Genomic DNA, 14,027 nt, shown 5'->3' on the forward strand with positions numbered 1-14,027 from the left:
CCTCTGTTACATGCCTCTGAGATGCTGAGGACAGTAAAGATGGAACAGTTGATTTAAAAGATGCAACTGCGTTGTAAGATAGAGACTGACTATAGTGAAATTTACTTTCATGTCTCGAGAACTCAGTTATAAAAAACTCAAAGGTTATCAGAAAGTGGTCAGAGAGGACTGGATTGTGTGGAAAGATTGTTATTTCCTCACACTCTATGCCATAAGTCAGCACAAGGTCCAATGTATGATGGCAGGAGTGGGTGGAGCTATGTATTATTTGAGTAAAACCAATTGAGTCTAAGATATTACTAAAGGCTACATTGAGGTAATCATTTTCAATGTCCACATGAATGTTAAAATCCACCACTACAATGACCTCATCAGTATTTAGCACCAAATCAGATAAAAAAAATCAGAGATCTGATCCAAAAACTCAGAGTAAGGGCCTGGTGGACGATATAAAACTACAAACAAGAGTGGTTTTACAGTTTTGCAATCTGGATTAGGAAAACTAAGAATAAGATGTTCAAACGAACTGTAACTATTAATCTGTAAGGGACTGATTAATAAGTCCGAATGAAAAATGGTTGCTACTCCTCCTCCTCGCCCTGTACTTCAAGCAATATGATGATTTAAATAATTTTAAGAAGTCGACTCATTTAAGCTAACATAGTCCTCTTGCTGCAGCCAGGATTCTGTGAGAGAGCAAAGAGATCTGATTATCACAAATCAAGTCATTAACTAACAAAGTCTTAGAAAAAATGGATCTAATGTTCAACAACCCACATTTAATTTTTCTAGTTTTCTGCTCAGTTGAATTTGTTCTAATATTTAAGAGATTTCCAAGATTTGCTTTATTAAGCTTGATATTTAATCTGTGTGATTTTGGCCTTGGGCAGGACACTGTCTCTATGGTTTAGTGGGTGGGTAACAGTACAGAAGCTGCAGAGGGGTGGGTTAAACTATGACTCTGCTTCCTGGTCTAGACCCTGGGTTGTCATGGAGGACTAATAAAACTGGCTATGTTCCTAGAAAGAAGAGCTGCTCCATCCAAAGAGGGACGGATGCCGTCTCTCCGCATCAGACCAGGAATTCCCCAAAAAGTTTTCCAATTATCAATGTAGCCCACATTGTTTTCAGGACACCACCTAGACAGCCAGCGGTTGAAGGACAGCATGCGGCTAAACATGTCGTCACTGGTCCGATCAGGCAGGGGGCCAGAGAAAATTAAGGAGTCCGACATTGTTTTGGCAAACTTACACACCGAAGCAACATTAATTTTAGTGACCTCCGATTGACGTAACCGGGTGTCGTTACCGCCAGCGTGAATAACAATCTTACTGTATTTACACTTATCCTTAGCCAGCAGTTTCAGATAAGATTTAATGTTGCCCGCTCTGGCCCCAGGTAAACATTTAACTATGGTTGCTGGAGCCTCTAATGTCACGTTTCTAACTATGGAGCTGCCAATGATCAGAGTCTGCTTGTCAGTGGGTGCACTGAGCGGGGAAAATCTATTAGAAACGTGGACTGGTTGGTGGTGGCCCACGGGCTGGGTTCTATGCTTCCTGCGTACCGTCACCCAGCCGGCCTGAGGTCCCGGCTGCTCGGGTTCTGCTGGAGGACCGCTACGGGGTGGTTCTGAGCTAGTTAGCCCCGCGCTAGCTAAGTAGCTACGGCTGTTTACGGGTTTTTCAACAGCGCGGAGCTTGGACTCCAATTCCAACACCCTCGCCTCCAAAGCTACAAAAATGCTACATTTATTACACGTACCATTATCGCTAAAGGAGGCAGAGGAGTAACTAAGCATCTGACACAGAGAGCAAGAGATAGGAGACGGAGATGCAGAGACAGAAGTAGCTATAGCCGTGCTGAGGCTAAGCTAACTGGACGAGCAAACTGTTCAACACCAAATAAACTGCGTCAAACTCAAATGGTTCCCTAAAAGCTAGGTGGAACAACAGAAAATGTGTGCTTTAGCGTGCGTTTGTGCTACAATAACTCAGAGATATCCTAGTACAGAGAAATTAAATCAGCTTTAGCGAGCCCCAAACACCAAACAGCTACACGTAGTGCAACACTGAAAACAGGAAACACCTTACCGCCAGGTGCAGCCAGTTGATGTCTGAATGCTGGTGACAAGCCTTACAGATTTACTCCCAGGTTGAGCATCAAAGCGTCTGCTTTTAATGTCATGCCTGATACTTAAAACTTTATTGTTATTGTTTTTGAATGCTTTTTAATTCCAACCAGACACGGAGACAGAGGTGAAAGCGAAAGGAAGAGACAAAAGGTGGGGAAGGGGGGGTCCACAAAAACAAACAATAATGAACAAGAGGAGGAATGGGAAAAAAACAAACAAAAAAAAGGGACACAACAACAATACAACAAGATCAACCTATCACTGCGGCAACTTGATGAAGAAATATATAATCAACATTGTTTAACTGAACAATCACACGATAATAAATCACAGTGCATTTAGTGCCCACCATAGCCTTAAGAAATGTGTCGAAAGTGCCCTTGTCCATACTTATGAGAGCACCATTTGAGGACCTGTGTGTGTACAAGCGCTTGTTTATGTAAGGTTTCTCTGTAGGAGCATCCAATAGAGAGTCTGAGGGGCCACAGATCTGCCCCCTAAATGTGTGCAGGAGACTGAGGGAGCTCCAAGTCCCAGAGGTCCAGGAGCTGCCCCAGAGCACAGGAACTCCAGGGAGACTGCGATCAGAAAAGCCCCTGCTCCTCTCGAGAGGCGCAGAGGATCACCCCGGGGGGCCACAACCAGCAGCCGGCAGATTCCCGGAAGATATCTGCAGCAAGCCCACAGGCCCACCTGGCCAGCCCCCCACCCCCTAGCCGGCCGAGCCCGGGACCCTTGAACATTGGATGACCTGTATAGTGTACTCTGTGTAGAATCTTGTACTGAATTAATTGTAAATTTGAGTGTCTGATCATTTTTAAAGTTTTTAAACAAGTTTGGGACCAGAAGATCTGGTCAAAGCTGACTGATAGATCCACCTCCCATTTTCCAATAGGGATTGCTATTCTATCATCTATTTTGGACAGTGTTTTACATACTTTAGACAGTAGTTTGGGGGGTTTGAGATTATAGAAGTCTAATACCCTTGGTGGTGTTTGTAATTCTATTTTATTGAGCTTAAATTTTTGTTTGACTACAGATTTAATTTGGTGATATTCTAAAAAGCTATTCTTATCTATACCAAATTGGGAGACTTTTCTATTAAATGGGATGAAGTCCAATCCTTCATATATGTGTTCGATGTATAGGATTCCTTTATTTTGCCTGTCCAGCAGGTTCATCATTTTGTTATTTTGCAAAATATCAGGATTATTCCAGATAGGTGTGTGTCTGCATGTTATTAGTGAAGACTCTGTCATTTTAAGATACTCCCACAATGCTGTCAGAGAGGTGCTGATACTAATACTTTTGAAGCCTTCATGTTTTCTTATGATTGAGCTAATGAATGGTAAGTCTGAAAGCTCTATCGTATTGCAAAGTATCTGCTCTATGTCCAACCAAGACTCATCAAGTGGGTTATCTTGCAACCATCTTGGTATATATTGCAGCCTGTTGGCTAAGAAATAATAATAAAAGTTGGGTAGATCCAGCCCTCCTCTGTCTTTAGTCTTCTGAAGAGTTTTTAAGCTAATTCGTGGAGGTTTATCCTGCCAAAGGAATTTGGTAATTAGTTGCACCATTCTAAAGAGACAGAGCCTGGATTTGTATTCTGAACAGTTTTAACGTTTAAAACGGAGACATGCGTGACACGTCTAAAGTTCGCACCTGCTCAATTATTATGGAAATTAAACTAACAAGAGGAATAACATAATTATTTTAGGCACAGACAACATCCCCCACACTTTTGAAAAGCTTGTAATGCGCCTGCTACCATTAACAAATTGTGAAGGGGAACGATTTTCACAAATGGCAAGAATAAAAAATGAACTGAGAACAACACAAACTAAAAAGCGCCGCAGTGCACTGTCACTACTGGCTGTTGAATCTCAGCTTGTCAGGAATCTGGACTTTAATGACATTGTAAATGAATTTACTAATAGAAAGGCCAGAAAGCAGTTTTTCTGAAGGCAAGAGAGGAGAACAACAAGAGGAAACAAAAAGAAGAGGAAAGAGCCAGGAGTCAAGAGGAGGAAGGAGACAGGAGACAAGACGAGGAAGGAAACAGGAGACAAGATGAGGAAGGAAACAGGAGACAAGAGGAGGAAGGAGACAGGAGGCAAGAGGAGGAAGGAGACAGCAGACAAGAGGAGGAAGTAGACAGAAGACAAAAGGAGGAAGGAACAGGAGACAAGAGGAGGAAGGAAAAAGGAGGCAAGATGAGGAAGGAGACAAGAGGAGGAAGGAGACAGGAGATAAGAGGAGGAAGGAAACAGGAGACAAGAGGAGGAAGGAGACAAGATGAGGAAGGAAATGAGAGACAAGAGGAGGAAGGAGACAGCTAACAAGATGAGGAAGGAAACAGGAGACAAGAGGAGAAAGGAGACATGAGACAAGATGAGGAAGGAGACAGGAGACAAGAGGAGGAAGGAAATGGGACACAAGAGGAGGAAGGAGACAAGATGAGGAAGGAAATGAGAGACCAGATGAGGAAGGAAACAGGAGACAAGATGAGGAAGGAAACAGGAGACAAGATGAGGAAGGAGACAGCTAACAAGATGAGGAAGGAAAGAGGAGACAAGAGGAGGAAGGAGACAGAAGACAATAGGAGGAAGGAAACGAGACAAGAGGAGGAAGGAGACAGGAGACAAGAGGTGGAAGGAAACAGGAGACAAGATGAGGAAGGAGACAGGTAACAAGATGAGGAAGGAAACAGGAGACAAGGAGGATGAATTTAACAATGATTGCTGCCTGATGACATTTTCCCAAATCTGCAAAGTTCACTGGAAGGACACACTGAGGACAACAATCCTGATATAGAGGGTTTATTTGGTTGTTTGAAAATATAACGCGTCTCTGGTGCTATAATTAGTACATGCAATACCCTTGACATGACCAACAACAAATAGTTATCATGAAATAATAAATAGGAGTAGGAGATATAGATTTTTATTTTGTCCCACTGAGGTAAACACTTTGGGCTCCCCTGATCCATAGCTGGGGCTGGGTAGAGTAGCCAACAACTGTACTCGAGTAAGAGCAGCACTACTTCAAAACCTTTTACTCAAGTAAAAGTAGCTGTCCAAGAAATTACTCAACTACGGGTAAAAGAGCATTAGAAGGATATTTGAGTACTGAGTATCATCTGATCTCATATTTTTAAAATGATGACATCAAACAGACAAAAAAATAAGGAGTAATGGGCAAATTTTGGTATTTTAAAGACTAAAGGAGAAAAATGTAAACAATTAAACAACATCATTAAAAAATAACAAATTTTAGTCAAACTTTAAACACAAAATGAGGACAATATTTTCCTGATATAGAGGATTTATTTAGTTGTCTGAAAATGTAACACGTAAGAAAAAAACTTAATATCTAAAACCGTGAAATTTTCGTCACAATAACCGCAAGGTTACATTTTCACATCGTGACAACCGTAATTATGACTGCATCAATTTTTTCAGTGTGTTCCAGGCCTACAAATGTACAAATCTACAAAAATGTATCGTCCATCATCAGTCTTTAGACTGACAAAATCACTTGGAACATTGTTTTTTTAGGTTGCTCAACCAGGGACGTGTCCAGGGAATAGCCTGGGGTGGCACATGCCACCTTTGAAACCTGATTGGGCACCCCAGGTCCCACCCCAATGAGTTCTATCTAAACCATCAACATATATACTGGACAATTCATTTCTATAGGCTTCAATAACACATTTTTTAGGCTAAATGGGAGGGGGCCACCACTGCCATTTTGACCGTGTCACAGGTTCCGTCAAGCCCAGACAATTCCACAAAAGGGAAGAGAGATGGAGCTGAGGGTATGGCTGTAAGGCTGGGATCAACTGACGACACCCGGTCAAACTAGCTACAAGCTAACCTGAAGCTAACCCATAGCTAATGCGGAGGTGGGAGCTAAGCTAACGGAGGTAGCAACCTAGCTACAACCGGAGGTAACTGTGCACAACACCGGAGCTTCTGAGTCAGAGATACGCCGGGCTGACCGCTGGGTAAAACCGGGTGGAACACCGAGGTCTGCCGAAAGCTGCTGAAAGCCGGCAGCCCGTGCAGCAGACAGAAGCCGCGATCAGACAGAGATGCACCGAGCTGCGGGGAGGGGAGAACTACAAGCCGGCCGGCAGCCCGCGCAGCAGACAGAAGCTGCGATCAGACAGAGATGCGCCGGGCTGCAGGGAGGGGAGAAACGGGTGGAAAACATCGTTCTCCCGAGATCTCCACAAGCCAATAGTCGGAACCCAGCTCCACCAACATGTTACATTTCAACCCATTTTCTAAAGTGCAGCATTATGTTAAATGCACTGGGTTTTACCCTATTACATTTAAATTTCATGGTTAAACAGTGCATGTTAAAATCTAAGCTCAGCTCGGCAGTGACCTAAAATACATAAATATAATTTTACTTACCGAAACAAATGAAGTGGAGACTCCTTGGATGCTCTATTAGTGCAATTAATGCCACAGCAGTTTATAGCCCCAACTAACATAACATTAAAAAAATATATATATTCTTCATTATATTTTCATATTGCCATACATAGTATTTAGAATCCTGGTCCTAGTCCCACCCCACTCCATTTGGTGGTGGTTTTGGACCAAGACGTGGCTTGCTAACCACCACAAAACACTGAGAAGAAGAAAAAAAAGTGAGAAAATAGGTCATGACACAATGTGGAGCTCACAAATTTTCTAGAATGAAAAGATGAAGGACTTTGGGAGGGATCACAATAAGTGCCACCCATGCATAAACAAGTGCTCCTCCTCCCCCATTTTAAAAGGCCTGGCCACGACACTGTATGCAACCTTAAAACCATGCACCAGTTATACATCAAACACAGCCTCTAACACAAAATATGACAGATCCGAGGTGTAGCTTTTGAGATATTTGTTTGTTTGACACAACTTGAGGGCAGCAGTATATCATGAGATTGAGCAGGTTGTCCAGTAATTGGAAGGTTGCAGGTTCGATCCTGGCTCTGGACAGAGAATTCTGCCGTTGTGTCCTTGGGCAAGTTATTTAACCCTCCCTGCCTTCTGGTGGTGGTCGTAGGGACCGGTGACGCCTGTGCTTGGAAAGCCTCACCTCTGTCAGTGTACCACAGGGCAACAGTGGTACATTGTAGCTCATCACCATCAGTGTGTGAATGTGTGTGTGAATGGATGAATGATACACTGTAGTGTAAAGCGCTTAGAAGTCCTCTGACTCTGAAAGGCGCTATACAAGTGCAAGTCATCCATCATTTAACTTGTAAAAGTAAGAATTTGCCCTGTGAAGTGGGTGTTTGTCAGGATTGTCTCAGGGAGAATGTATTTCTGCTGCTTTTTTAAACAAAATAAAAATGGTCCTTTTACATCACCTAACTCAAATTAAAGTAGTTGTTATATTTTGCACAGATAATGTTCAAAGTTCAAGACATAATGTTGGGTCCCTTTATTTACATTAATTAGAGCATTAATAGCATTGGTAAGCTATTAAATAAAGGAATCATGTGTAGTAATGCATCACTAAGCACCTCCCCCAATCCCCACCCCATCCCTCTGTCCTAACCTTAAGGACACTTAAACAATAATAGCAACGTTTATGAAGGAACCGTTATTGTAAAGTGTTAACGATTTCATTTCATTGGGATGTTTTCAGCAGCTAAATCAAACATTTAATGTGAATAAAAATTTGAGGATCTAAGATGTAATACAAAGACTTTATGTTTGAAGGGAAATGGACATAGAGTGCCAAGAAGTTCCAGGCTACAGTAAAGGCGTTGGCTACCGTCAAGGCCAGAGTCTGAGGGAGGTGAAGTCAGACCACCTGTGGAACGCTGTGCTCCTGGAAGGGCAGTGGTTCCTACTGGACGCCTGCTGGGGGGCTGGACAGGTAGATCTGGATAACAAAAGCTTTGTCAAAAGGTGAGAAAATAAAAAGGATCTAAATTTATACATTTGGAGACTTTTACCAAAAACAATTATTTTAAAACAATTCAAATTATCATTTCAAGACAGACTTTTTATCTGCTCCAAGCTTGAAAGGGCAACCTGGTATATCAGCTTGAACTGAACAGTTCACACTTTAATTTCTACACTCTGATTAGCAGTAGAACTCAGTTTCAGACCAGTCCCATAACTCCATCTATTTCATTTAAGGTTTGATGACTTCTATTTCCTAACCGACCCAGAGGAGTTCATTGATTCTCACTTCCCAGATGAGGAACGATGGCAACTCCTGGACATGCCCATTCCTCTGGAGGAGTTTGAGGGGAGAGTTTTCAAGACCTCGTCCTTCTTCACCATGGGGCTAAGGCTAATAAAACCTCATCATTTCCACATTCTAACAGGTCCGCATTATTTTATTTTATTCTTTCATTTTAAAGAATAGCTTATTATTGTGTATATATATTCATATTGTTTCTTTTAATAAAGTCATTTTTCTGATAAAATCATTTTGAAAAAAGCAAGTTTAGATTTTACCAACTTAACCCAGTCTTGATAAATAATTATTCAGCTACTTTAGTTAACAAGGAATTTGATTTACAATCCTGAAGGGAACATTTCCTTTTCATTGATTCTCAGATGATGGAGAAGCTAACGTGAGCCTTGGCTTCACCAAACCAACCATATTTACTTATGAGATAACCCAGCATAAAGACCTTCTCCACTGTGGAGCTTCAGAGCTGAAAGAGGCAAGCAGCTCCTCGTTTGGCCTCCTAACAGTCTCTCTTCGGAGCATGAAGTTGCAGCTTCTGCCACCTGCAAGTGGCCTTTATGATGTGAAACTGTTTGCAAGACCTGAAACAGCTACCACACCTCTGGTTTGGGTGTGCTCCTTTACAGTTGAGTGCCCAGTCCCAAAGACAACAGAGGACATTCCAGTGAACCCACACATGTCTTGGGGCCTGCAGCCTTTCGCCAAATCTTTGGGAGTTTTAGGCAGTAGCCAAGGTGGTGAGGTTATTGAAGTGGATGATGGTGTTTTTGAATTGACCTTGAAGACCTCCAGGCCTCTGATGATGCTATGCGAACTGGTCCACCCAAAAATGGAAGCCGATCTGGTCAAGCGCTGCCTGGCAACTCAAATTCAACCAGACACTCTCACTTGTCACATTTTGTGTCCTTTGCGCGGTTTTTACAGACTGTCAGTGTTTGTACGTGACTATGAAAAAACTGATGTCAAAGTTCAAAATGCTGCAAATTTCTTGTTGCACTGTAACGGAACAATTGCTGGTCCAGATGAGCTGTTCCCTCCTAACCTGGGCTCAGCATGTGGGCCAGGGACGAGAACATCTGAGGCAGGTTTGTCTAAATTCAGCCATAACACAGCCATAGTGTGTACCCAACAAGGGAAGTGTAACATCACTTTTTACAACCAGCAAGATTTGGAGCTTCACTATGTCCTAAGCAAAGAGAACAACACAACAGCTTTTCCACATTCTCGTTACTTATTTTGCACGTACACAGACAGCAAGGTAACCCTCAGTCTCAGCCTACCAGAGCCTGGGGTATATCGATTGGGACTTTATGCTTGCAATACCCCTGGTGGAGATTTTAGTCCCATGTGTGACTTTGTTATAAAGAGCAGCTGCAATCAACCGAGACCTCCATTCCCCAATGTCTATTCAGCCTGGGTAAAAGGTTGTGTTCTCTTTGAGCCTCGTGCAGGCCTGCTCGAGCCCCTCTCCTGGGTGCAGTTTAGGGTTCGGGTGCCCAGGGCCGTTAGAGTAAGTGTAGTGGGCGAGACGCTTACTGATCTGAAACTGAACAACACTAGAATTTGGGAGGGGAAGGCTTTTAGTGGGAGTGGTTCTCTGGAACTAAAGTTGGTCGCTTCTTCAGGGGACTCCACTGACATGGCTGTTCTGATGACATTTGATGTTAAGTTGGTGGAAAATGAAAAATGAAAACAAATATTTGGCTAGAAAAACCAGCTGATAATGACTTGTGCAAATGTATTGGCACTGGAATGTATAGGCTGATAATTAGGGGTGTGAGTTTTAATAATTTAGGTTCAACTGGATTAGTAATGTTTCTATTGTTGGAACTTCACGGTAATTTCTGGTATTTGACGGAAGATAGAATGGCCTGGTCCTCTCAGCTGTTGTCCAGCACCAAAATGCATCCACAGTAACATTAAAAGTTATATTCTGTCAAAGTATGGCAACTGAATCCATTCACAGGACAGAGAGAGCTGCTGTGTGGTGTAAAGTGTGGCGCTAAACGACCAGAAGAAACTTTGTTTTTTGCGGTGCTCTGTGAAACAAAGCCCAGTGAATGATGTCGTTGTTGGAGGGTTTCAGCTTGGCTTTTCAGTGTTGGGAATTTAATAATAGCGATTTAAAATCAGTGTGAATGCTGCTTATTTGCTTGTGCTTCGATTCTGCTTCACAAGCAGCTCTTCTAATTTTATTATCACCATTTTTTGAGACGTCTGCTGATGCCGTTTCCTACTGAGTTAGAACCAATCAGCCTGAGTTAACCAAAAGTTCTGCTCAGCAACTCAGCTGGGCTTGAGTACCTACCCATGTTCAGATTGTAGCATTAATGATTAGCTACTTATTTATTAAATGATCAATAAGATGTGATGTTCCATATAAATATGAAATATCAATCTGATTGGTCTTTGAATGTTTAATCAGAAGACTTTAGTCTCTTGAACTTATTCAGGGAACACACATTTCGCATGTATCCAGACAGAGTCAAGAATATAGTTTATAAGTATGATTTTGATTCTATTTTCCTTAACTTAATGATTGTACATGACAACGTATAAATGAAATAATGGTTGTACAGGTAACAGATGATGAATGAAGTGATGGAATGGAAGCTAGATGTTTTGGTAGAATCTTGTGAGTATCTGAGATTGAGCTTGTGAAGTCTGGGTCATAAAATCATTTTGGCTGTATGGTTTGATAAGCTAAACTATATTTATAAAACCATCCGATGCCAGTGTGCAGTGTCTAAGATACCCTTGTATGACTTTCACTCCTGGTGGTCTGGAGGAAAGGCAGCCCGAGTGATGAGGTCACCAGACGTCGAGACCACGAGAACCCAAAGAGTTGTAGCTCCCTTTGACTGCAGCTTTCACCGGCAATGAGATGCAACCAGGGCTTGCAGATTAGATGTCTGTCTGAGGTGTTGGGTGGCTCTTAATAAAGCTGTTGTGTCTGAAATCATTCGCAAGTGTTGCAGAGCAACTGTGGCCTTGAAGTCAAAAGAGAGAATGGTCTCAAAATGCTTGTTCATCCAATTGGCCTTATCAAGTGAATGGCGAAGACTGACTAGATCAGGAAGTGTTCTAACTTTTATTAACTTTTGTTTATACACTTATACAAATTGGAATTTGACACTTTAAAAAGGAGTTAACAAAATACCTCAGAAATCACACCTTCACTCAGATCTTCAGAGAGGTTAACTCAGTGTGAAGTGGAAATGTTTTTTACACATTTATGTGAAGTGAATGTTAAAATATGTTTTATTATTAATCTTATGATGTATGAGTATACTGATAGATTAACTTGTAAACTCCACAAATACTGATCTGGTGTAGTTTAAGATCTTAAAATGAATCATTGCAGGAAAAGTATTCATTTTAACACATCATTGACTGAATGCACACATTATTCACACACTTTGGGATTTAACAAGAGATGATTATATGACACTTATGCAATTATTGCATTTTAAAAAGGTAATTTATGATTCAAGGAAGATGAACATTATTCAGAGTGAGAGTGCAGAAGGTCTCGTCTCCCGCATGACTTTTGTTCCAGCCAAGATAAAGTAGCTAGGTTTATTATGTCTCCTTTATCCGGTGACAAGACCTCGTGCAGTGCTTCTTGTTTGGAGGCCAGACAGATTGGATGTTTGTGTCTACAAATTAATTTCATTTCTGGTCATTTGTGATGTAAATACTGGACTTTGGGTACGTTACAAGGTACTCAGTTGGTTCCTGAGAATGGTCAGCCCATTCAGCCGGCCTGGTGAAATGGAGACATGTGCGTGCCGGGAAGTTTTGGTAAAATTATCCTAATTAGTGGAAACATGCCTATAAGAAAGGTTTTGAGAACTATTTATGCAAGAATAAATACATTGGCACAGTCATGTTAAATCTTTGGTAGGCTTTATGTTTCTCATAATTATGTCTCAGATCTAAAACATATTTGCTAGCTTTAACTTAATGTAACTGTGTTCTCTATAGCACTCTCTGTCTCCTATCCAGATCCCGTTTTACCTACGTTACTTCATCATTTAGATTTACAGACATTTGCCTCAGCTTTGCTGATATCCAACCACAGCATGCAAATCAGGTTGAGGTCTTGACTTTGAGTTATTGCAACACATTTCACAGCTCTCCATGACTGAAAAGATTTTCATCAAATAAATGTTTATAGGTCAGAAATGGTGCTCAGCTTTGACATATACTGTATAATGAGTGCATTTGTGCATTTTATGAGTCAGAAATTAGCAAATGCAATAAAATAGATTTATTTAAAAAATATATGAAGTTTCAGGTGTTAATCTTTCTTTTTGAAATTCCTAGTGGTTCTAATAATGAGATTTTTCGTTCTTTTCTACATTCTTTAATTTTTTTACCCCCAGACCTCCCAAAGCAGGTACGATGTGGGGGACAGAACTGCTTGCTGCAAAATTGGCCATAGACAGGGCCGGATTTTCATTGCAGGGGCCCCTGGGCACAATGTCTTGGCAATGTCTCCTGTCTCCTTCCTCCTCTTGTCTCCTGTTTCCTTTCTCATCTTGTCTCCTGTCTCCTTCCTCCTCTTGTCTCTTGTTTCCTTCCTCATCTTGTTACCTGTCTCCTTCATCATCTTGTCTCCTGTCTCCTTCCTCCTCTTGAGTCCTGTTTCCTTCCTCATCTTTTTACCTGTCTCCTTCCTCCTCTTGCCTCCTGTTTCCTTCCTCATCTTGTCTCCTGTCTCCTTCCTTCTCTTGTCTCCTGTTTCCTTCCTCCTCTTGAGTCCTGTTTCCTTCCTCATCTTCTTACCTGTCTCCTTCCTCCTCTTGCCTCCTGTTTCCTTCCTCATCTTCTTACCTGTCTCCTTCCTCCTCTTGCCTCCTGTTTCCTTCCTCCTCTTATCTCCTGTCTCCTTCCTCCTCTTGTCTCCTTCCTCATCTTGCCTCCTGTTTCCTTCCTCCTCTTGTCTCCTGTTCCTTCCTCCTCTTGTCTTCTGTCTCCTTCCTCCTCTTGTCTGCTGTCTCCTTCCTCTTCTTGTCTGCTGTCTCCTTCCTCCTCTTGTCTCCTGTCTCCTTCCTCATCTGGTCTCCTGTCTCCTTCGTCCTCTTGACTCCTGGCTCCTTCCTCTTCTTTTTGTTTCCTCTAGTTGGTCTCCTCTCTTGCCTTCAGAAAAACTGCTTTCTGGCCTTTCTATTAGTAAATTAATTTACAGTGTCATCAAAGTCCAGATTCCTGACAAGCTGAGATTCAATAGCCATCAGTGACAGTGCACTGAGGTGCTGTTGAGTTTGTGTTGCTCTCAGTTCATTTTTTATTCTTGCCATTTGTGAAAAATGTTCCCCTTCACAATTTGTAACTGGTAGCAGGCGCGTTGCAAGCTTTTCAAAAGTGTGGGGGATGTTGCCTGTGCCTAAAATAATTATGTTTGTCATGTTCTGTGTCCCTTTGTTTCCCAGCCCCCTCCTGTTCCCACTCCAGGCTCTCCTCTTGTGTCCTCCTATGGGCCATTCCCATCTGTACCGGGTCGGCCCCAGCCTGGCCCGGTTGATTCCACACATCCTTGTCTTAAGCCCATGTGGGCTGATTCTACCCACCAATCAGAGGCTTGCTCTAATGGAAGGTGTGAATTTGCTGTCAGCAGTGGGTGTGTTGGCCCTGGTCGGCCTGAAGCAAACCCCCTCGAGAAGAGGGCTGA

The 14,027-nt window shown here is 42.2% G+C and overlaps 1 protein-coding gene across 1 annotated transcript in view; it reads left to right on the top strand.

Annotated features, from left to right (window-relative positions):
* Positions 1-12,831, top strand: part of ky (kyphoscoliosis peptidase) — a 31,233-nt gene extending 18,402 nt beyond the window's left edge. The window contains exons 5-7 of the mRNA XM_015974906.3: positions 7,864-8,055; positions 8,290-8,480; positions 8,716-12,831. Of these exons, the coding sequence (XP_015830392.3) occupies positions 7,864-8,055; positions 8,290-8,480; positions 8,716-10,040 (1,708 nt within the window). The 3' untranslated portion in view covers positions 10,041-12,831. The remainder of the gene's footprint in view (positions 1-7,863; positions 8,056-8,289; positions 8,481-8,715) is intronic.
* Positions 12,832-14,027: the final 1,196 nt, after the last annotated feature.

The sequence above is a fragment of the Nothobranchius furzeri genome, chromosome 18, assembly GCF_043380555.1.
Source record: "Nothobranchius furzeri strain GRZ-AD chromosome 18, NfurGRZ-RIMD1, whole genome shotgun sequence".
In the NCBI taxonomy this organism is placed as follows: domain Eukaryota; kingdom Metazoa; phylum Chordata; class Actinopteri; order Cyprinodontiformes; family Nothobranchiidae; genus Nothobranchius; species Nothobranchius furzeri.